Source organism: Cyprinodon tularosa, unplaced genomic scaffold (genome assembly GCF_016077235.1).
Source record: "Cyprinodon tularosa strain WSP-4 unplaced genomic scaffold, ASM1607723v1 ctg1188, whole genome shotgun sequence".
Taxonomy (NCBI): Eukaryota; Metazoa; Chordata; class Actinopteri; order Cyprinodontiformes; family Cyprinodontidae; genus Cyprinodon; species Cyprinodon tularosa.
In genome coordinates, this window is record NW_024037990.1 from 20,065 (window position 1) to 43,440 (window position 23,376).

Here is a 23,376-nt window from a genome sequence, read left to right on the forward strand (position 1 = left end):
AACATGGAGTTAAAACGATCATTAACATTCAGACCAGATCAATGGATAGAAGATGAAAACGTGGAGTTAAAATGATCATTAACATTCAGACCAGATCAATGGATAGAAGATGAAAACACGGAGTTAAAATGATCATTAACATTCAGACCAGATCAATGGATAGAAGACGAAAACATGGAGTTAAAACGATCATTAACATTCAGACCAGATCAATGGATAGAAGATGAAAACATGGAGTTAAAACGATCATTAACATTCAGACCAGATCAATGGATAGAAGACGAAAACATGGAGCTAAGATGATCATTAACATTCAGACTAGATCAATGGATAGAAGACGAAAACATGGAGTTAAAACGATCATTAACATTCAGACCAGATCAACTGATAGAAGATAAAAAAATGGAGTTAAAACGATCATTAACATTCAGACCAGATCAATGGATAGAAGACGAAAACATGGAGTTAAAACGATCATTAACATTCAGACCAGATCAATGGATAGAAGACGAAAACATGGAGTTAAAACGATCATTAACATTCAGACCAGATCAATGGATAGAAGATGAAAACATGGAGTTAAAACGATCATTAACATTCAGACCAGATCAATGGATAGAAGATGAAAACATGGAGCTAAGACGATCATTAACGTACAGACCAGATCAATGGATAGAAGACGAAAACATGGAGTTAAAGCGATCATTAACATTCAGACCAGATCAATGGATAGAAGACGAAAACATGGAGTTAAAACGATCATTAACATTCAGACCAGATCAATGGATAGAAGATGAAAACACGGAGTTAAAACGATCATTAACATTCAGACCACATCAATGGATAGAAGATGAAAACACGGAGTTAAAACGATCATTAACATTCAGACCAGATCAATGGAGAGAAGACGAAAACATGGAGTTAAAACGATCATTAACATTCAGACCAGATCAATGGATAGAAGATGAAAACATGGAGTTAAAACGATCATTAACATTCAGACCAGATCAATGGATAGAAGATGAAAACACGGAGTTAAAACGATCATTAACATTCAGACCAGATCAATGGATAAAAGATGAAAACATGGAGTTAAAACGATCATTAACATTCAGACCAGATCAATGGATAGAAGACGAAAACATGGAGTTAAAACGATCATTAACATTCAGACCAGATCAATGGATAGAAGATGAAAACACGGAGTTAAAACGATCATTAAAATTCAGACCACATCAATGGATAGAAGATGAAAACACGGAGTTAAAACGATCATTAACATTCAGACCACATCAATGGATAGAAGATGAAAACATGGAGTTAAAACGATCATTAACATTCAGACCACATCAATGGATAGAAGATGAAAACACGGAGTTAAAACGATCATTAACATTCAGACCAGATCAATGGATAGAAGATGAAAACATGGAGTTAAAACGATCATTAACATTCAGACCAGATCAATGGATAGAAGATGAAAACATGGAGCTAAAACGATCATTAACATTCAGACCAGATCAATGGATAGAAGACGAAAACATGGAGCTAAAACGATCATTAACATTCAGACTAGATCAATGGATAGAAGATGAAAACATGGAGCTAAAACGATCATTAACATTCAGACCAGATCAATGGATAGAAGACGAAAACATGGAGCTAAAACGATCATTAACATTCAGACCAGATCAATGGATAGAAGACGAAAACATGGAGTTAAAACGATCATTAACATTCAGACCAGATCAATGGATAGAAGACGAAAACACGGAGTTAAAACGATCATTAACATTCAGACCAGATCAATGGATAGAAGATGAAAACACGGAGTTAAAACGATCATTAACATTCAGACCAGATCAATGGATAGAAGATGAAAACATGGAGTTAAAACGATCATTAACATTCAGACCAGATCAATGGATAGAAGATGAAAACACGGAGTTAAAACGATCATTAACATTCAGACCAGATCAATGGATAGAAGACGAAAACATGGAGTTAAAACGATCATTAACATTCAGACCAGATCAATGGATAGAAGATGAAAACATGGAGTTAAAACGATCATTAACATTCAGACCAGATCAATGGATAGAAGATGAAAACATGGAGTTAAAACGATCATTAACATTCAGACCAGATCAATGGATAGAAGATGAAAACATGGAGCTAAAACGATCATTAACATTCAGACCAGATCAATGGATAGAAGATGAAAACACGGAGCTAAAACGATCATTAACATTCAGACCACATCAATGGATAGAAGATGAAAACATGGAGCTAAGACGATCATTAACATTCAGACCAGATCAATGGATAGAAGATGAAAACACGGAGCTAAGACGATCATTAACATTCAGACCACATCAATGGATAGAAGATGAAAACATGGAGCTAAGACGATCATTAACGTTCAGACCAGATCAATGGATAGATGTTGCTGAATTCTCTCTGCTTCTAATGGTTTGTACCTTGCTGCGGGGTCTGGCAGAAGGCGCCGGTCCACTGGGCGGTACAGTTACAGGTGAACCCGTTAACACCATCAGTGCAGGTTCCCCCATTTTGACAAGGGTTGCTTGAGCATTCGTTGATGTTGTGGTCACAGTGAAGACCGTCCCATCCAGGGCTGCAGTGGCAGATGTAGCCCGAGGAAGTGCTCTGAAACACACAGACATCATTTTACACCCTTTAGCTTTAAATACATTTCAGATTTCATTCTTCTAACCTGGACTGTATTATTAGTGCTTCTAAAAGCTTCTATTTGCTTTTAATGACAACATATTTAGTTCATGTAATTTAGAATTAAAATCCTGCAGCAGGACAACCCAGCTGGTTCTGACTTATTAGGAATCAAACTTAGCATGCTATAATGGAGATGCATAGAAACAATGATGATTTTCCAGAACATCTACTCTAGAATCAGCTGGTTTGGTTGAACCATCAGCTCCTTCAAACACAGGAGAGGGTAGTGATGCTGAGGGACATTGAGTCAGAACCATCCAGAGCGGATCTAGCCTGCAAAGTCAGAGTGTGATGCTAATATGACCGCAGCACGACAGGCAGACTTTGCTGCTACATGTCTGCTATAGATCATAGAAGCAGTTATTAGTATATAAATAGAAATCAGGATATGATAGTTTCAATGATTTTTCAATAAACCCTCCACCGCTCCTAGAAATGATCTATTACATTCTGAAGCGAGCATCCTCACTGCCAGCGTTTTCAGATCCACCTGTTTCCAGCCCAAAGACAATGTGAACCCCCCCCACCACCACCACCACCACCTTTATTAAAAACAGCATCAAGTCCCCTGAACCTTCTGTTAAAACCAGGGACCTATAAAACATGCAGAGCCATGAAGCCAGGCACTGACCGCGGTACTACGGAAGCTTATGATTAGGTTTGGATCGTCACCTGGAACAACTGTGTCTGCCGCAAATGTTCTCTCTCCCAATGTTAGCATTAGCTAACATTAATGCTTTACTGAACAACCAAGGGAAGAAAATAAAAATCATGTCCTTCTCAACATTTTCCAAGCACAGCAGCGACACCATAGAGGGCTCCAACTTATCCCCATCTCATCTGACCTGCTTCACTCACTTTGGAAGAGACTCCTTCGGAAACCTGAATAAGCCGACGGCATCCTGATAGGGGTTGAAGCTGTTCAAGATCAAACATCAAAGATGACCAAGAGCGATTCTCCCTGATGTCAAATCCCTGCCACAGCCGCTTCAACCAGCCGATACCAACTCAACTGTCTCTTGGCTGTAACTGTCAGGCCTCGAAAGGAAGGAACACAAGCCGCTCTGTGTTCACTGGCCGACTCAGACTAGTTGCTGCCTACGATTCTTAAAGAGCTTAACGTAGTGTCTGGTTTTTCCTGCATTCTAACCCAGATTGAACGCCACATTCTGTGAACCCACCTACTGAAGCAGATGAGAACTACCAAGGTCTTAACGGCCCACAGAACAGCTGGGCCCAATTGCTGCCGCTATAACGACCTACCTGGTCTAACTCTGACCCTGACCCAACCCTTGTCCTTCTCAGGGACCCCGTCCATCGAGCTGCTTGGTCTAACCCTGACCCAACCCTTGTCCTTCTCAGGGACCCCGTCCATCGAGCTGCTTGGTCTAACTCTGACCCAACCCTTGTCCTTCTCAGGGACCCCGTCCATCGAGCTGCTTGGTCTAACTCTGACCCAACCCTTGTCCTTCTCAGGGACCCCGTCCATCGAGCTGCTTGGTCTAACTCTGACCCAACCCTTGTCCTTCTCAGGGAACCCGTCCATCGATCTACCTGGTCTAACCCTGACCCAACCCTTGTCCTTCTTAGGGACCCCGTCCATCGATCTACCTGGTCTAACCCTGACCCAACCCTTGTCCTTCTTAGGGACCCCGTCCATCGATCTACCTGGTCTAACCCTGACCCAACCCTTGTCCTTCTCAGGGACCCCGTCCATCGATCTACCTGGTCTAACCCTGACCCAACCCTTGTCCTTCTTAGGGACCCCGTCCATCGATCTACCTGGTCTAACCCTGACCCAACCCTTGTCCTTCTCAGGGAACCCGTCCATCGATCTACCTGGTCTAACCCTGACCCAACCCTTGTCCTTCTTAGGGACCCCGTCCATCGATCTACCTGGTCTAACCCTGACGCAACCCTTGTCCTTCTTAGGGACCCCGTCCATCGATCTACCTGGTCTAACTCTGACCCAACCCTTGTCCTTCTTAGGGACCCCGTCCATCGATCTACCTGGTCTAACCCTGACCCAACCCTTGTCCTTCTCAGGGACCCCGTCCATCGAGCTGCATGGTATAACCCTGACCAAACCCTTGTCCTTCTCAGGGACCCCGTCCATCGATCTACCTGGTATAACTCTGACCCAACCCTTGTCCTTCTTAGGGACCCCGTCCATCGATCTACCTGGTATAACCCTGACCCAACCCTTGTCCTTCTTAAGGACCCCGTCCATCGATCTACCTTGTCAAACCCTGACCCAACCCTTGTCCTTCTCAGGGACCCCGTTCATCGAGCTGCATGGTCTAACCCTGACCCTGACCAAACCCTTGTCCTTCTAAGGGACCCCGTCCATCGATCTACCTGGTCAAACCCTGACCCTGACCAAACCCTTGTCCTTCTAAGGGACCCCGTCCATCGATCTACCTGGTCAAACCCTGACCCTGACCAAACCCTTGTCCTTCTAAGGGACCCCGTCCATCGATCTACCTGGTCAAACCCTGACCCTGACCAAACCCTTGTCCTTCTAAGGGACCCCGTCCATCGATCTACCTTGTCAAACCCTGACCCAACCCTTGTCCTTCTCAGGGACCCCGTCCATCGATCTACCTGGTCAAACCCTGACCCTGACCAAACCCTTGTCCTTCTCATGGAGCCCATCCATCCAGGAAGCAGACATTGTCCCCAACATTTGAAGGTAACATGTTAGCCTCCTGAGGTGCTATGAAGGTCTGTGTGACCTTTAGGAGTTCTCTCTGGTGAAAGAGATTAGGCAATGGCAGCAGAGAGCAAAGTATTAAAGCAGCAGCTTTGTGATTTCTCTGTTAACTTGCATGACGATATTTCTTCATGTTTGTACAAATGAATGTTTAAATACCCAAAACTGTATGAAGATAGAATTTCAAACCTCACTTTAAAAGTGTCCTGTTGTTTATTTGCTGTAATATTTCATTTAAGAGGCTGGCTTTTATAAAGCTGTTAAATTTCCTAGTGGAGTCCAGGTGAGAGGAACCCATTAATTAAATTAATCAAATCCTGTCATTTGTAAGTAATCAGACATTGTTTGTTTCTCGGCTTTGAACCTCTAATGGATCCACATGAGTTCCTGAATTATACTGGATTTATATTTGAACTGTTTCTATAAAATAAAACTTGCAATGGGTCTTCAGGCCAGCAGATGGCAGCATAACTATCAGTTATCAGTGAGCTTAAAGCCTTGGTGGTGTCAGAGGGAAGAACAGGTGTCTGTGCTGCAGTCTTACCGTACACTGTCCGTTCACACAGGGGTTGTTAGTCTGACAGATGTTGCTGATGTGGGTGCAGCCGCTGGGACCATAGCCATTGCCGGTGTAGCCTTCTGGGCATGTGCATGTAGGGAAGGATGAACCTGGTACATGTTTAGGAGCAGAACAGAGAACTCTGGTTAACTTTGCTCTATGCTTAATCAGTCATCTAAAAAACCTGCTGATTTATTCCATGAGGCGTTGGACTGATGCTGGATGTCCTTCTGTTTTCTCTCTGCAGCCAGGTTAAATGACAAAGACTGTCCTAGAATCAGAGATTTCACCTGTGGTGGATGTGCAGGTGGCTAAAGGATGACATCCTCCATTGTTGGAAGAGCAGATATTAGCCTGGGTGCATGTTCTCCCATCCCCCTCATAGCCTGAGCAAAGAAAACATCACGGTTCATGTCTTTTTTTCAAAATAACGACATTCAGTAATGATGGGTCATAGAGGTCCTGTCTGCCATCCATGGTCATTTATCTGTACATCTATATAGATCTACCACTGCAACATACCTGGAGGGCAGGACCCACAGTGGAAGGAGCCCATAGTATTCAGGCACTGAACCATTGGAGCAGAGGAGCAGCCGCCATTGTTGGTCAAACATTCATCCACATCTTGACAGCTGTAGCCGTTTCCCTGCCAACCTGGAAACGGTGAATGAGGAAGATTATTTTAGATGCATTCTCATGCTGGTGATGCGTCCCCATGATGGTGATGTGTCCCCATGATGGTGATGCATGATGGTGATGCATTCCCATGCTGGTGATGCATCCCCATGATGATGATACATCCCCATGATGGTGATGCATTCCCATGCTGGTGATGTGTCCCCATGATGGTGATACATTCCCATGATGGTGATGTGTCCCCATGATGGTGATACATCCCTATGATGGTGATGCATTCCCATGATGGTGATGTGTCCCCATGATGGTGATACATCCCTATGATGGTGATGCATTCCCATGATGGTGATGTGTCCCCATGATGGTGATGCATCCTCATGATGGTGATGCGTCCCCATGACGGTGATACATCCCCATGATGGTGATGCATCCCTATGATGGTGATGTATTCCCATGATGGTGATGCATCCCTATGATGGTGATGTATTCCCATGATGGTGATGCATCCCTATGATGGTGATGTATTCCCATGATGGTGATGTGTACCCATGCTAGTGATGCGTCCCCATGATGGTGATGTATTCCCATGATGGTGATGCATCCCTATGATGGTGATGTATTCCCATGATGGTGATGTGTACCCATGCTAGTGATGCGTCCCCATGATGGTGATGCGTCCCCATGATGGTGATACATCCCCATGATGGTGATGTGTCCCCATGATAGTGATGCATCCCCATGATGGTGATGCATTCCCATGATGGTGATGCATTCCCATGATGGTGATGTGTCCCCATGATGGTGATGCATTCCCATGATGGTGATGTGTCCCCATGATGGTGATGCATTCCCATGATGGTGATGTGTCCCCATGAAGGTGATGCATCCCCATGATGGTGATGCATCCCCATTTTGGTGATGTGTCCCCATGAAGGTGATGCATCCCTTTTGTGGTGATGCATTCCCATGGTGGTGATGTGTCCCCATGATGGTGATACATCCCCATGATGGTGATGCATTCCCATGATGGTGATGTGTCCCCATGATAGTGATGCATCCCCATGATGGTGATGCATTCCCATGATGGTGATGCATTCCCATGATGGTGATGTGTCCCCATGATGGTGATGCATTCCCATGGTGGTGATGTGTCCCCATGATGGTGATACATCCCCATGATGGTGATGCATTCCCATGATGGTGATGTGTCCCCATGAAGGTGATGCATCCCCATTGTGGTGATGCATTCCCATGATGGTGATGTGTCCCCATGATGGTGATGCATCCCCATTGTTGTTATGCATCCCCATGATGGTGATGCATCCCCATTTTGGTGATGTGTCCCCATGATGGTGATGCATCCCCATTGTGGTTATGCATCCCCATGATGGTGATGCGTCCCCATGATGGTGATGCATGATGGTGATCCATCCCCATTGTGGTGATGTGTCCCCATGACGGTGATGAATCCGCATTGTGGTTATGCATCCCCATGATGGTGATGCGTCCCCATGATGGTGATGCATGATGGTGATCCATCCCCATTGTGGTGATGTGTCCCCATGATGGTGATGAATCCCCATTGTGGTTATGCATCCCCATGATGGTGATGAATCCCCATTGTGGTGATGTGTCCCCATGATGGTGATGAATCCCCATTGTGGTTATGCATCCCCATGATGGTGATGCGTCCCCATGATGGTGATGCATGATGGTGATCCATCCCCATTGTGGTGATGTGTCCCACTGACGGTGATGAATCCCCATTGTGGTTATGCATCCCCATGATGGTGATGCGTGCCCATGATGGTGATGCATGATGGTGATGCATCCCCATTATGGTGATGTGTCCCCATGATGGTGATGCGTCCCCATGATGGTTATACATTCCCATGATGGTGATGTGTCACCATGATGGTAATGCATCCCCATTTTGGTGATGTGTCCCCATGATGGTGATGAATCCCCATTGTGGTTATGCATCCCCATGATGGTGATGCGTCCCCATGATGGTGATGCGTCCCCATGATGGTGATGCATGATGGTGATCCATTCCCATTGTGGTGATGTGTCTCCATGATGGTGATGCATCCCCATGATGGTGATGCGTCCCCATGATGGTGATACATCCCCATGATGGTGATACATTCCCATGATGGTGATGTGTCACCACGATGGTGATGCATCCCCATTTTGGTGATGTGTCACCATGATGGTGATGCATCCCCATGATGGTGATACATTCCCATGATGGTGATGTGTCACCATGATGGTGATGCATCCCCATTTTGGTGATGTGTCACCATGATGGTGATACATCCCCATGATGGTGATACATTCCCATGATGGTGATGCATCCCCATTGTGGTGATGTGTCACCATGATGGTGATGCATCCCCATTTTGGTAATGTGTCCCCATGATGGTGATGCGTCCCCATGATGGTGATGCATGATGGTGATCCATTCCCATTGTGGTGATGTGTCTCCATGATGGTGATGCGTCCCCATGATGGTGATGTGTCCCCATGATATTGATACATCCCCATTGTGGTGATGCATTCCCATGATGGTGATGCGTCCCCATGAAGGTGATACATCCTCATGATGGTGATGCATGATGGTGATCCATTCCCATTGTGGTGATGTGTCTCCATGATGGTGATGCGTCCCCATGATGGTGATGTGTCCCCATGATATTGATACATCCCCATTGTGGTGATGCATTCCCATGATGGTGATGCGTCCCCATGAAGGTGATACATCCTCATGATGGTGATGCATGATGGTGATCCATTCCCATTGTGGTGATGTGTCTCCATGATGGTGATGCGTCCCCATGATGGTGATGTGTCCCCATGATATTGATACATCCCCATTGTGGTGATGCATTCCCATGATGGTGATGCGTCCCCATGAAGGTGATACATCCTCATGATGGTGATGCATCCTCATGATGGTGATGCGTCCCAATGATGGTGATGCATCCTCATGATGGTGATGTCTCCCCATGATGGTGATGCATCCCCATGATGGTGATGCATGATGGTGATGTGTCCCCATGATGGTGACATTAAGCTTTGTTAGTTCATTTTAATCCTAAACCTTTCTGGTTTCCTCCATCATGCTGTTGGTTTGTTCCTTGATGTTTCCCTCTTGGTGATGCATCCCCATGATGGTGATGTGTCCCCATGACAGTGATGCATCCCCATTGTGGTTATGCATCCCCATTTTGGTGATGTGTCCCCATGACAGTGATGCATCCCCATTGTGGTTATGCATTCCCATGATGGTGATGCGTCCCCATGATGGTGATGCATCCCCATTGTGGTTATGCATCCCCATGATGGTGATGCGTCCCCATGATGGTGATGCATGATGGTGATCCATCCCCATTGTGGTGATGTGTCCCCATGATGGTGATGAATCCCCATTGTGGTTATGCATCCCCATGATGGTGATGCGTCCCCATGATGGTGATGCATGATGGTGATGCATCCCCATTATGGTGATGTGTCCCCATGATGGTGATGCGTCCCCATGATGGCGATGAATCCCCATGATGGTGATGCGTCTCCATGATGGTGATGCGTCCCCATGATGGTGATGCGTCCCCATGATGCCGATGCATGATGGTGATGCATCCCCATTATGGTGATGTGTCCCCATGATGGTGATGCGTCCCCATGATGGCGATGAATCCCCATGATGGTGATGCGTCCCCATGATGGTGATGCATGATGGTGATCCATTCCCATTGTGGTGATGTGTCACCATGATGGTGATGCATCCCCATTTTGGTCATGTGTCACCATGATGGTGATGCATCCCCATGATGGTGATACATTCCCATGATGGTGATGTGTCACCATGATGGTGACACATCACCACAATGGGAATGGATCACCATCATGCATCACCATCATGGGGACGCATCACCATCATGGGGATGCATAACCACAATGGGGATTCATCACCATCATGGGGACACATCACCATCATGGGAATGTATCACCATCATGGTGATGCATCCCCATTTTGGTGATGTGTCACCACGATGGTGATACATCCCCATGATGGTGATACATTCCCATGATGCTGATGCATCCCCATTTTGGTGATGTGTCACCATGATGGTGATGCATCCCCATTTTGGTGATGTGTCCCTATGATGGTGATGCGTCGCCATGATGGTGATGCATGATGGTGATCCATTCCCATTGTGGTGATGTGTCTCCATGATGGTGATGCGTCCCCATGATGGTGATGTGTCCCCATGATATTGATACATCCCCATTGTGGTGATGCATTCCCATGATGGTGATGCGTCCCCATGAAGGTGATACATCCTCATGATGGTGATGCATCCTCATGATGGTGATGCGTCCCAATGATGGTGATGCATCCTCATGATGGTGATGTCTCCCCATGATGGTGATGCATCCCCATGATGGTGATGCATGATGGTGATGTGTCCCCATGATGGTGACATTAAGCTTTGTTAGTTCATTTTAATCCTAAACCTTTCTGGTTTCCTCCATCATGCTGTTGGTTTTTTCCTTGATGTTTCCCTCTTTTTGATCCTGTCTGTGTTTTAATGTGCAACATTAAGCTGATCATCAGAAAGCAGTCAATCCAGGAAGAAGCTGGTTTTGTGGGTTTACCAGAAGGACAGTTCCCGCAGTAGAAAGAGCCCTGAGTGTTGAAGCAGGGAACAAGGGGGTTGGTGGAGCATGGCTTGTTTGCTAGGTTACACTCATCCACATCAGCCACACATGCTGGGTTCCCAGCAGGAGCCTCCCATCCACTCTCACAGATGCACTGGAATCTGGGCTGTTAATTGAAAGAAACAGTCAGACTGAGACTCTCCATAGTAGCACAGAGCACTAACTGACCGCCTGGTCCCGGGAGTTGAACTGCTTAGACCTCCATACCTGTCCAGCTATCAGCCGGTCCGCATCGATGCACAAGCCGTGAACACACAGGTCCTGTCCTCCATTCCTGCAGTCATCGTAACGCTCGGTGCAGAGGGTCCCAGACCATTCTGGGGAGCACTGGCACCTGCATTACACAACAACAACAACACACTATGAGGAGGCACAGATGGAAAGCATTCACTGAGTTTCTCACCTACTGCTAATACTAAAGCTAATGCTTCATTTTCGGGTTTATAAACAAATAACCTGTCTGCTCTAAACAAGACATATCAACAACGACCTTCCAGTTCGCATGGTAGCTAGCTGGTAGCAACACTCACACTGCTAATGCTAAAGCTAATGCTTTATTTACAGGTTTATAAAAACAACCTGTCTGCTCTAAACAACACATATCAACAACGACCTTCCAGTTAGCATGCTAGCTTGGTGCGAGCATCTCACCTACTGCTAATGCTAAAGCTAATGCTTCATTTACAGGTTTATAAACAAATAACCTGTCTGCTCTAAACAAGACATATCAAAAACGACCTTCCAGTTAGCATGGTAGCTAGCTGCTAGCATCACTCCTACTGCTGATACTAAAGCTAATGCTTCATTTACAGGATTATAAACAAATAACCTGTCTGCTCTAAACAAGACAGATCAACAATTACCTTCCAGCTAACATGGTAGCTAGCTGCTAGCATCACTCCTACTGCTAATGCTAAAGCTAATGCTTCATTTACAGGTTTATAAACAAATAACCTGTCTGCTCTAAAAAAGAGAGATCAACAACAACCTTCCAGTTAGCATGATAGCTAGCTGCTAGCGTCACTCCTACTCTAATACTAAAGCTAATGCTTCATTTGCAGGTTTATAAACAAATAACCTGTCTGCTCCAAACAAGACAGATCAACATTGACCTTCCAGTTAGCATGGTAGCTAGCTGATAGCATCACTCCTACTGCTAATGCTAAAGCTAATGCTTCATTTACAGGTTTATAAACAAATAACCTGTCTGCTCTAAACAAGACATATCGACAAAAACCTTCCAGTTAGCATGGTAGCTAGCTGCTAGCGTCACTCCTACTGCTAATGCTAAAGCTTCATTTACAGGTTTATAAAAACAACTTGTCTGCTCTAAACAAGACATATCAACAAGGACCTTCCAGTTAGCATGGTAGCTAGCTGGTAGCATCACTCACACTGCTAATGCTAAAGCTAATGCTTCATTTGCAGGTTTATAAACAAATAACCTGTCTGCTCCAAACAAGACAGATCAACATTGACCTTCCAGTTAGCATGGTAGCTAGCTGATAGCATCACTCCTACTGCTAATGCTAAAGCTAATGCTTCATTTACAGGTTTATAAACAAATAACCTGTCTGCTCTAAACAAGACATATCGACAACAACCTTCCAGTTAGCATGCTAGCTTGGTGCTAGTTTCTCACATACTGCTAAAGCTAATGCTTCATTTACAGGTTTATAACCTGTCTGCTCTAAATGAGAGATCAACAATGACCTTCCAGTTAGCATGGTAGCTAGCTGCTAGCGTCACTCCCACTGCTAATGCTAAAGCTAATAATTAATTTACAAGTAAATAAACAAATAACCGCTCTGCTCTAAACAAGACAGATAAACAATGACCTTCCAGTTAGCATGGTAGCTAGCTGCTAGCGTCACTCCTACTGCTAATGCTAAAGCTTCATTTACAGGTTTATAAAAACAACCTGTTTGCTCTAAACAAGACATATCAACAACAACCTTCCAGTTAGCATGCTAGCTTGGTGCTAGTTTCTCACATACTGCTAAAGCTAATGCTTCATTTACAGGTTTATAACCTGTCTGCTCTAAATGAGAGATCAACAATGACCTTCCAGTTAGCATGGTAGCTAGCTGCTAGCGTCACTCCCACTGCTAATGCTAAAGCTAATAATTAATTTACAAGTAAATAAACAAATAACCGGTCTGCTCTAAACAAGACAGATAAACAATGACCTTCCAGTTAGCATGGTAGCTAGCTGCTAGCGTCACTCCCACTGCTAATGCTAAAGCTAATAATTAATTTACAAGTAAATAAACAAATAACCGGTCTGCTCTAAACAAGACAGATAAACAATAACCTTCCAGTTAGCATGGTAGCTAGCTGGTAGCAACACTCACACTGCTAATGCTAAAGCTAATGCTTTATTTACGGGTTTATAAAAACAACCTGTCTGCTCTAAACAAGACATATCAACAACGACCTTCCAGTTAGCATGCTAGCTTGGTGCTAGCATCTCACCTACTGCTAATGCTAAAGCTAATGCTTCATTTACAGGTTTATAAACAAACAACCTGTCTGCTCTAAACAAGACATATCAACAATGACCTTCCAGTTAGCATGCTAGCTTGGTGCTAGCATCTCACCTACTGCTAATGCTAAAGCTAATGCTTCATTTACAGGTTTATAAACAAATAACATGTCTGCTCTAAATGAGAGATCAACAACGACCTTCCAGTTAGCATGATAGCTAGCTGTTAGCATAACTCCCACTGCTAATGCTAATGCTTCATTTACAGGTTTATAAACAAATAACCTGTCTGCTCTAAACAAGAGAGATCAACAACGACCTTCCTGTTAGCATGCTAGCTAGCTGCTAGCATCACTCCTATAGCTAATGCTAAAGCTAATGCTTCATTTATAGGTTTATAAACAAATAACCTGTCTGCTCTAAACAAGACATCAACAACGACCTTCCAGTTAGCATGGTAGCTAGCTGCTAGCATCACTCCTACTGCTAATGCTAAAGCTAATGCTTCATTTACAGGTTTATAAAAACAACCTGTCTGCTCTAAACAAGAGAGATCAACAACGACCTTCCAGTTAGCATGCTAGCTTGGTGCTAGCAACTCACCTACTGCTAATGCTAAAGCTAATGCTTCATTTACAGGTTTATAAAAAAATAACCTGTCTGCTCCAAACAAGATATATCAACAACGACCTTCCGGTTAGCATACTGGCTAGCTGCTTAGCATCACTCCCACTGCTAATGCTAAAGCTAATGCTTCATTTACAGGTTTATAAACAAATAACCTGTCTGCTCTAAACAAGACATATCAAAAACGACCTTCCAGTTAGCATGGTAGCTAGCTGCTAGCATCACTCCTACTGCTAATACTGAAGCTAATGCTTCATTTACAGGATTATAAACAAATAACCTGTCTGCTCTATACAAGACATATCAACAACGACCTTCCAGTTAGCATGCTAGCTTGGTGCTAGCATCTCACCTACTGCTAATGCTAAAGCTAATGCTTCATTTACAGGTTTATAAACAAATAACCTTTCTGCTCTAAACAAGACATATCAACAATGACCTTCCAGTTATCATGGTAGCTAGCTGCTAGCATCACTCCTACTGCTAATGCTAAAGCTAATGCTTCATTTACAGGTTTATAAAAACAACCTGTCTGCTCTAAACAAGAGAGATCAACAACGACCTTCCAGTTAGCATGCTAGCTTGGTGCTAGCATCTCACCTACTGCTAATGCTAAAGCTAATGCTTCATTTACAGGTTTATAAAAAAATAACCTGTCTGCTCCAAACAAGATATATCAACAACGACCTTCCGGTTAGCATAGTGGCTAGCTGCTTAGCATCACTCCCAATGCTAATGCTAAAGCTAATGCTTCATTTACAGGTTTATAAACAAATAACCTGTGTGCTCTAAAAAAGGCATATCAAAAACGACCTTCCAGTTAGCATGGTAGCTAGCTGCTAGCATCACTCCTACTGCTAATACTGAAGCTAATGCTTCATTTACAGGATTATAAACAAATAACCTGTCTGCTCTATACAAGACATATCAACAACGACCTTCCAGTTAGCATGCTAGCTTGGTGCTAGCATCTCACCTACTGCTAATGCTAAAGCTAATGCTTTATTTACAGGTTTATAAACAAATAACCTTTCTGCTCTAAACAAGACATATCAACAATGACCTTCCAGTTATCATGGTAGCTAGCTGCTAGCATCACTCACACTGCTAATGCTAAAGCTAATGCTTCATTTACAGGTTAATAAACAAATAACCTGTCTGCTCTATACAAGACATACCAACAACGACCTTCCAGTTAGCATGCTAGCTTGGTGCTAGCATCTCACCTACTGCTTATGCTAAAGCTAATGCTTTATTTACAGGTTTATAAACAAATAACCTGTCTGCTCTAAACAAGACATATCAACAACGACCTTCCAGTTAGCATGCTAGCTTGGTGCTAGCATCTCACCTACTGCTAATGCTAAAGCTAATGCTTCATTTACAGGTTTATAAACAAATAACCTGTCCGCTCTAAACAAGAGAGATCAACAACGACCTTCCAGTTAGCATGATAGCTAGCTGCTAGCGTCACTCCTACTGCAAGTGCTAAAGCTAATGCTTCATTTACAGGTTAATAAACAAATAACCTGTCTTCTCTAAACAAGAAAGATCAACAACGACCTTCCAGTTAGCATGATTGCTAGCTGTTAGCATAACTCCCACTGCTAATGCTAAAGCTAACCCCGAAATCCCACATACTCCGTCTGCGCTCCGCTCCGCCCCGCTGCGCTCCAGACCGCCTGCACAAAGCAAAGCCTACAGCCGCCGCTGTTGCTCCGTCCCCTCCGCTCTGAGTTCCTTGGAGATCGTAGAGGGCATGCGCGAGATAAACCAGGGTTTCCGCGGATCATTAAAAATAATTACAATTCATAATTCTTTTTTTAATCAAGGCCTTAATTGGCACTAAAATTAATTAAATATGTTTATCGTTGCATTTATGATTCTTTAAAAAAAATGCTTCTAAAAACAATTTCGTCAGATATTATCTAAAAAATATCTATAAATATATATAAATATCTCAAAAAAAAAAAAAACTAACACCGTTTATTTAAATGATTGGATCCAAACTATTGCTTATTCACCAACGAGGAAGCAGATTTCTCATCTCCATTAAAATATTTATTTTATACCGAGGGACTTAAAGTTGAATCAAATCCATTCAAAAGAAACTTCTTATTACAGGAATGAAAAGAGATGCTGAGTTTGGGAGTAGAGAACAAGTTCATTCAAAAAAAGCAGTTTTGAATTATCCTTATCCCCGTTACAAAAATCTACAAATATATATATATATATATATATATATATATATATATATATATATATATATATATATATATATATATATATATATATATATTTGGGCAGGAACTGAACATATGCTGGATGATGGTGGGATTTTTTTAATATGTCATATTAAATTAAGCGCTCACAGGGTTCATACAGGAATGAGTGACTCTAATTTAATGCTATTTTAATGCTATTAGAAATGATTTTAATGACATCAACAAGAACCATGTACACAAGTTATTAGTGTACATGAAATATGAAGGAGCTGCAAGCACAGTTCCATGACTCCTGTATGTATGTAAACACACACACACACACACACACATATATATACGTATATATATTCTCTAGCTTTTTCTCCGCCTCGAGCTTCCTTTCCGAACATACGGCTTTATAAACAGTTCCACGCAAAGTCACCAATCTGTTGCTACTATATTTTAATTTGACGAACCGGAATTTGTCGAGGTTCTTTTTCCTCTTTGGTGCGATTGCAATTGCGGATCTTGACTTGGCCGGAACGGAGCGGAGCAAAAAATAGCTCGGCTCCGTAATTTGTCGGTGACGGACGGAGAAGACGTACGTGGACGGAGATGTGCGGAAGAGTAGCGGTGGATGTGGAACAGCACTCATTGATTTACATGAAAGACAAGCGCTCCGCACGACGTACGTCAGCAGAGCGGAGCGCTGACGGAGTATGTGGAATCTGGGGGTTATGCTTCATTTACAGGTTAATAAACAAATAACATGTCTGCTCTAAACAAGAGAGATCAACAACGACCTTCCAGTTAGCATGATAGCTAGCTGCTAGCGTCACTCCTACTGCAAGTGCTAAAGCTAATGCTTCATTTACAGGTTTATAAACAAATAACCTGTCTGCACTAAACAAGACATTTCAAAAATGACCTTACAGTTAGCATGCTAGCTAGCTGCTAGCATCACTCCTACTGCAAGTGCTAAAGCTAATGCTTTATTTACAGGCTTATAAACACATAACCTGTCTGCACTAAACAAGACATTTCAAAAATGACCTTACAGTTAGCATGCTAGCTAGCTGCTAGCATCACTCCTACTGCAAGTGCTAAAGCTAATGCTTCATTTACAGGTTTATAAACAAATAACCTGTCTGCACTAAACAGGACATTTCAAAAATGACCTTACAGTTAGCATGCTAGCTAGCTGCTAGCATCACTCCTACTGCAAATGCTAAAGCTAATGCTTCATTTACAGGCTTATAAACAAATAACCTGTCTGCACTAAACAAGACATTTCAAAAATGACCTTACAGTTAGCATGCTAGCTAGCTGCTAGCATCACTCCTACTGCAAGTGCTAAAGCTTCATTTACAGGCTTATAAACAAATAATCTGTCTGCACTAAACAAGACATTTCAAAAATGACCTTACAGTTAGCATGCTAGCTAGCTGCTAGCATCACTCCTACTGCAAGTGCTAAAGCTTCATTTACAGGCTTATAAACAAATAATCTGTCTGCACTAAACAAGACATTTCAAAAATGACCTTACAGTTAGCATGCTAGCTAGCTGCTAGCATCACTCCTACTGCAAGTGCTAAAGCTGATGCTTCATTTACAGGTTTATAAACAAATAACCTGTCTGCACTAAACAAGACATTTCAAAAATGACCTTACAGTTAGCATGCTAGCTAGCTGCTAGCATCACTCCTACTGCAAGTGCTAAAGCTAATGCTTCATTTACAGGCTTATAAACAAATAACCTGTCTGCACTAAACAAGACATTTCAAAAATGACCTTACAGTTAGCATGCTAGCTAGCTGCTAGCATCACTCCCACTGCTAATGCTAAAGCTAATGCTTCATTTACAGGTTAATAAACAAATAACATGTCTGCTCTAAACAAGAGAGATCAACAACGACTTTCCAGTTAGCATGATAGCTAGCTGCTAGCATCACTCCTACTGCAAGTGCTAAAGCTAATGCTTCATTTACAGGCTTATAAACAAATAACCTGTCTGCACTAAACAAGACATTTCAAAAATGACCTTACAGTTAGTTAGAAACCTGCAATGAAAGCTGAAACGTTTCATGACTTAATCTAAATGAATCAAAAATCAATTTAATTTCACATTAGACAAACTCCACTAAACCAAGCCAATAAAAGCAATGAGGCCATTTTAATTCACCTTCAGGTGAGTAAGTCACGTGACCTGGTGGTGCACTTTATTCCAGCAGAATTTGATAGTGTTTTAATTTTAGGGCGGATTCGTGTTACAGCCTAATGGGGGCAACCCATGAGGGGCCTCCGCTTTTAAAATTTACAGTCAGCTGATTGGATCTAGGGTAAATGAGAATGATCAGCTGGGTCAGTGGAAGTGATTGAACTGATTTAACAATTAGGCTGTCAGAGGAACTACCATATTCTTGGGTTGAATGACTTTACCTTCAGTGAGCTTAGAGGCTGAGAATTAGGGGATTATAGTGAAAAGAAGAAGGGAATTGATCTCCAGAAGAAAATGAAGATCCATAGATGACAATCTATTTTTTTCTTCTGCCCTAAATCTACTCAGAAAAGGTCTATTATCGGATCTAAAATCATTGAATTAAAATTTACCTCCATCCAGTCATAAACACACATTTCAATTCATCCATTGATCTGGTCAGATGGCAACAGGTGATTAAACTATGCAGACAGGTCGGTTCAATATTCAGGCTCTATTCTGTTCTGTTTCTTTCTATGATCCAATTCACATCCTGTCCTCTTCATAGATCCAGATCAATCAGATCGTCCAGTCAGATTAAACATTTCTATCTAAGCAAAACCAACTGATTGGATCCAGTCACTGATTCTCCTGGATCAGCAGGTAGAAACAGGTGATATAGACTCTACAGCAACCAGGCTCAGGTAGAAACAGGTGATATAGACTCTACAGCAACCAGGCTCAGGTAGAAACAGGTGATATAGACTCTACAGCAACCAGAACCAGGCTCAGGTAGAAACAGGTGATATAGACTCTACAGCAACCAGAACCAGGCTCAGGTAGAAACAGGTGATATAGACTCTACAGCAACCAGAACCAGGCTCAGGTAGAAACAGGTGATATAGACTCTACAGCAACCAGAACCAGGCTCAGGTAGAAACAGGTGATATAGACTCTACAGCAACCAGGCTCAGGTAGAAACAGGTGATATAGACTCTACAGCAACCAGAACCAGGCTCAGGTAGAAACAGGTGATATAGACTCTACAGCAACCAGGCTCAGGTAGAAACAGGTGATATAGACTCTACAGCAACCAGAACCAGGCTCAGGTAGAAACAGGTGATATAGACTCTACAGCAACCAGAACCAGGCTCAGGTAGAAACAGGTGATATAGACTCTACAGCAACCAGAACCAGGCTCAGGTAGAAACAGGTGATATAGACTCTACAGCAACCAGGCTCAGGTAGAAACAGGTGATATAGACTCTACAGCAACCAGAACCAGGCTCAGGTAGAAACAGGTGATATAGACTCTACAGCAACCAGAACCAGGCTCAGGTAGAAACAGGTGATATAGACTCTACAGCAACCAGAACCAGGCTCAGGTAGAAACAGGTGATATAGACTCTACAGCAACCAGGCTCAGGTAGAAACAGGTGATATAGACTCTACAGCAACCAGAACCAGGCTCAGGTAGAAACAGGTGATATAGACTCTACAGCAACCAGAACCAGGCTCAGGTAGAAACAGGTGATATAGACTCTACAGCAACCAGAACCAGGCTCAGGTAGAAACAGGTGATTATAGACTCTACAGCAACCAGAACCAGGCTCAGGTAGAAACAGGTGATATAGACTCTACAGCAACCAGAACCAGGCTCAGGTAGAAACAGGTGATATAGGACTCTACAGGCAACCAGGCTCAGGTAGAAACAGGTGATATAGACTCTACAGCAACCAGAACCAGGCTCAGGTAGAAACAGGTGATATAGACTCTACAGCAACCAGGCTCAGGTAGAAACAGGTGATATAGACTCTACAGCAACAGACAGGCTCAGGTAGAAACAGGTGATATAGACTCTACAGCAACCAGAACCAGGCCTCAGGTAGAAACAGGTGATATAGACTCTACAGCAACCAGGCTCAGGTAGAAAGCGTAGTAACAGGTGATATAGACTCTACAGCAACCAGAACCAGGCTCAGGTAGAAACAGGTGATATAGACTCTACAGCAACCAGGCTCAGGTAGAAAACAGGTGATATAGACTCTACAGCAACCAGAACCAGGCTCAGGTAGAAACAGGTGATATAGACTCTACAGCAACCAGGCTCAGGTAGAAACAGGTGATATAGACTCTACAGCAACCAGAACCAGGCTCAGGTAGAAACAGGTGATATAGACTCTACAGCAACCAGGCTCAGGTAGAAACAGGTGATATAGACTCTACAGCAACCAGAACCAGGCTCAGGTAGAAACAGGTGATATAGACTCTACAGCAACCAGGCTCAGGTAGAAACAGGTGATATAGACTCTACAGCAACCAGAACCAGGCTCAGGTAGAAACAGGTGATATAGACTCTACAGCAACCAGGCTCAGGTAGAAACAGGTGATATAGACTCTACAGCAACCAGAACCAGGCTCAGGTAGAAACAGGTGATATAGACTCTACAGCAACCAGGCTCAGGTAGAAACAGGTGATATAGACTCTACAGCAACCAGAACCAGGCTCAGGTAGAAACAGGTGATATAGACTCTACAGCAACCAGGCTCAGGTAGAAACAGGTGATATAGACTCTACAGCAACCAGAACCAGGCTCAGGTAGAAACAGGTGATATAGACTCTACAGCAACCAGGCTCAGGTAGAAACAGGTGATATAGACTCTACAGCAACCAGAACCAGGCTCAGGTAGAAACAGGTGATATAGACTCTACAGCAACCAGGCTCAGGTAGAAACAGGTGATATAGACTCTACAGCAACCAGAACCAGGCTCAGGTAGAAACAGGTGATATAGACTCTACAGCAACCAGGCTCAGGTAGAAACAGGTGATATAGACTCTACAGCAACCAGAACCAGGCTCAGGTAGAAACAGGTGATATAGACTCTACAGCAACCAGGCTCAGGTAGAAACAGGTGATATAGACTCTACAGCAACCAGAACCAGGCTCAGGTAGAAACAGGTGATATAGACTCTACAGCAACCAGGCTCAGGTAGAAACAGGTGATATAGACTCTACAGCAACCAGAACCAGGCTCAGGTAGAAACAGGTGATATAGACTCTACAGCAACCAGGCTCAGGTAGAAACAGGTGATATAGACTCTACAGCAACCAGAACCAGGCTCAGGTAGAAACAGGTGATATAGACTCTACAGCAACCAGGCTCAGGTAGAAACAGGTGATATAGACTCTACAGCAACCAGAACCAGGCTCAGGTAGAAACAGGTGATATAGACTCTACAGCAACCAGAACCAGGCTCAGGTAGAAACAGGTGATATAGACTCTACAGCAACCAGAACCAGGCTCAGGTAGAAACAGGTGATATAGACTCTACAGCAACCAGGCTCAGGTAGAAACAGGTGATATAGACTCTACAGCAACCAGAACCAGGCTCAGGTAGAAACAGGTGATATAGACTCTACAGCAACCAGGCTCAGGTAGAAACAGGTGATATAGACTCTACAGCAACCAGAACCAGGCTCAGGTAGAAACAGGTGATATAGACTCTACAGCAACCAGAACCAGGCTCAGGTAGAAACAGGTGATATAGACTCTACAGCAACCAGAACCAGGCTCAGGTAGAAACAGGTGATATAGACTCTACAGCAACCAGGCTCAGGTAGAAACAGGTGATATAGACTCTACAGCAACCAGGCTCAGGTAGAAACAGGTGATATAGACTCTACAGCAACCAGGCTCAGGTAGAAACAGGTGATATAGACTCTACAGCAACCAGAACCAGGCTCAGGTAGAAACAGGTGATATAGACTCTGTTCGAAAACCTAGGACGCATCCTTAGAAGACCGGATTCGAAGGCCGATTACGTCATAGCGCGGTGCCGAGGTCTGGTCGGATTCCAAGAGTCCTCGTTATGCGGCCTTAAAATGCGTCCTTCTTTTTGCCCGATTTGAAGGACGGGTCCGATGTATCCTCGGTATTCTTGGATATCCCAGGATTCATTGCGAGACCAAGCAAGCCGTGATCAGAGGAAAGGTTACTTGGCGCCGAACAGTGGTGAAAATTGGAAGTTCAGTTTAATATAATCCAGTTTGTGAATAGTTCCGTCTGAGATTAATGAAAATAGTTGTTTTAATGGTTACTGAGTCAGATATGTGGCGGTAATGTTTGGTTTATCTAAAGGTTTTAATCTGTTACTGTGTAAATGGGTTTGGCTGGAATTTAAGGACAGATTCTAATATATCTGCAGGGTGGGAACTATAAATCTGAAAGGATTTTTATCTTTTTATTGCTGTTTTGCACAATATGCTTAACTAAGTATTTTTTGTTGTTGAATATTAGAGATTTTGCAGATATATTTTTTATAAGTAAATTGTTTAGATTTACTTATATATTTCTACCCCTTTTATAGAATAGAATAGAAAATCCCTTTATTGTCCCACAAGGGGAAAATTTACAGCAGCAGAAAGATTATTGAAAATGGTCACACAAATGAGGACCTTAGAAAAATGTATAAGAAT

At 43.3% G+C, this 23,376-nt stretch overlaps 1 protein-coding gene across 1 annotated transcript in view; it reads right to left on the reverse strand.

Moving 5' to 3' along the window:
- Positions 1-23,376, reverse strand: part of cubn (cubilin (intrinsic factor-cobalamin receptor)) — a gene marked incomplete at its 3' end in the record, with an annotated part of 55,260 nt that overhangs the window by 18,183 nt on the left and 13,701 nt on the right. Inside the window, exons 7-12 of the mRNA XM_038268285.1 lie at positions 11,592-11,718; positions 11,322-11,490; positions 6,546-6,677; positions 6,314-6,409; positions 6,009-6,133; positions 2,481-2,667 (exon numbers count right to left, since the gene is read on the reverse strand). Coding sequence (XP_038124213.1) covers positions 2,481-2,667; positions 6,009-6,133; positions 6,314-6,409; positions 6,546-6,677; positions 11,322-11,490; positions 11,592-11,718 — 836 coding nt within the window. The remainder of the gene's footprint in view (positions 1-2,480; positions 2,668-6,008; positions 6,134-6,313; positions 6,410-6,545; positions 6,678-11,321; positions 11,491-11,591; positions 11,719-23,376) is intronic.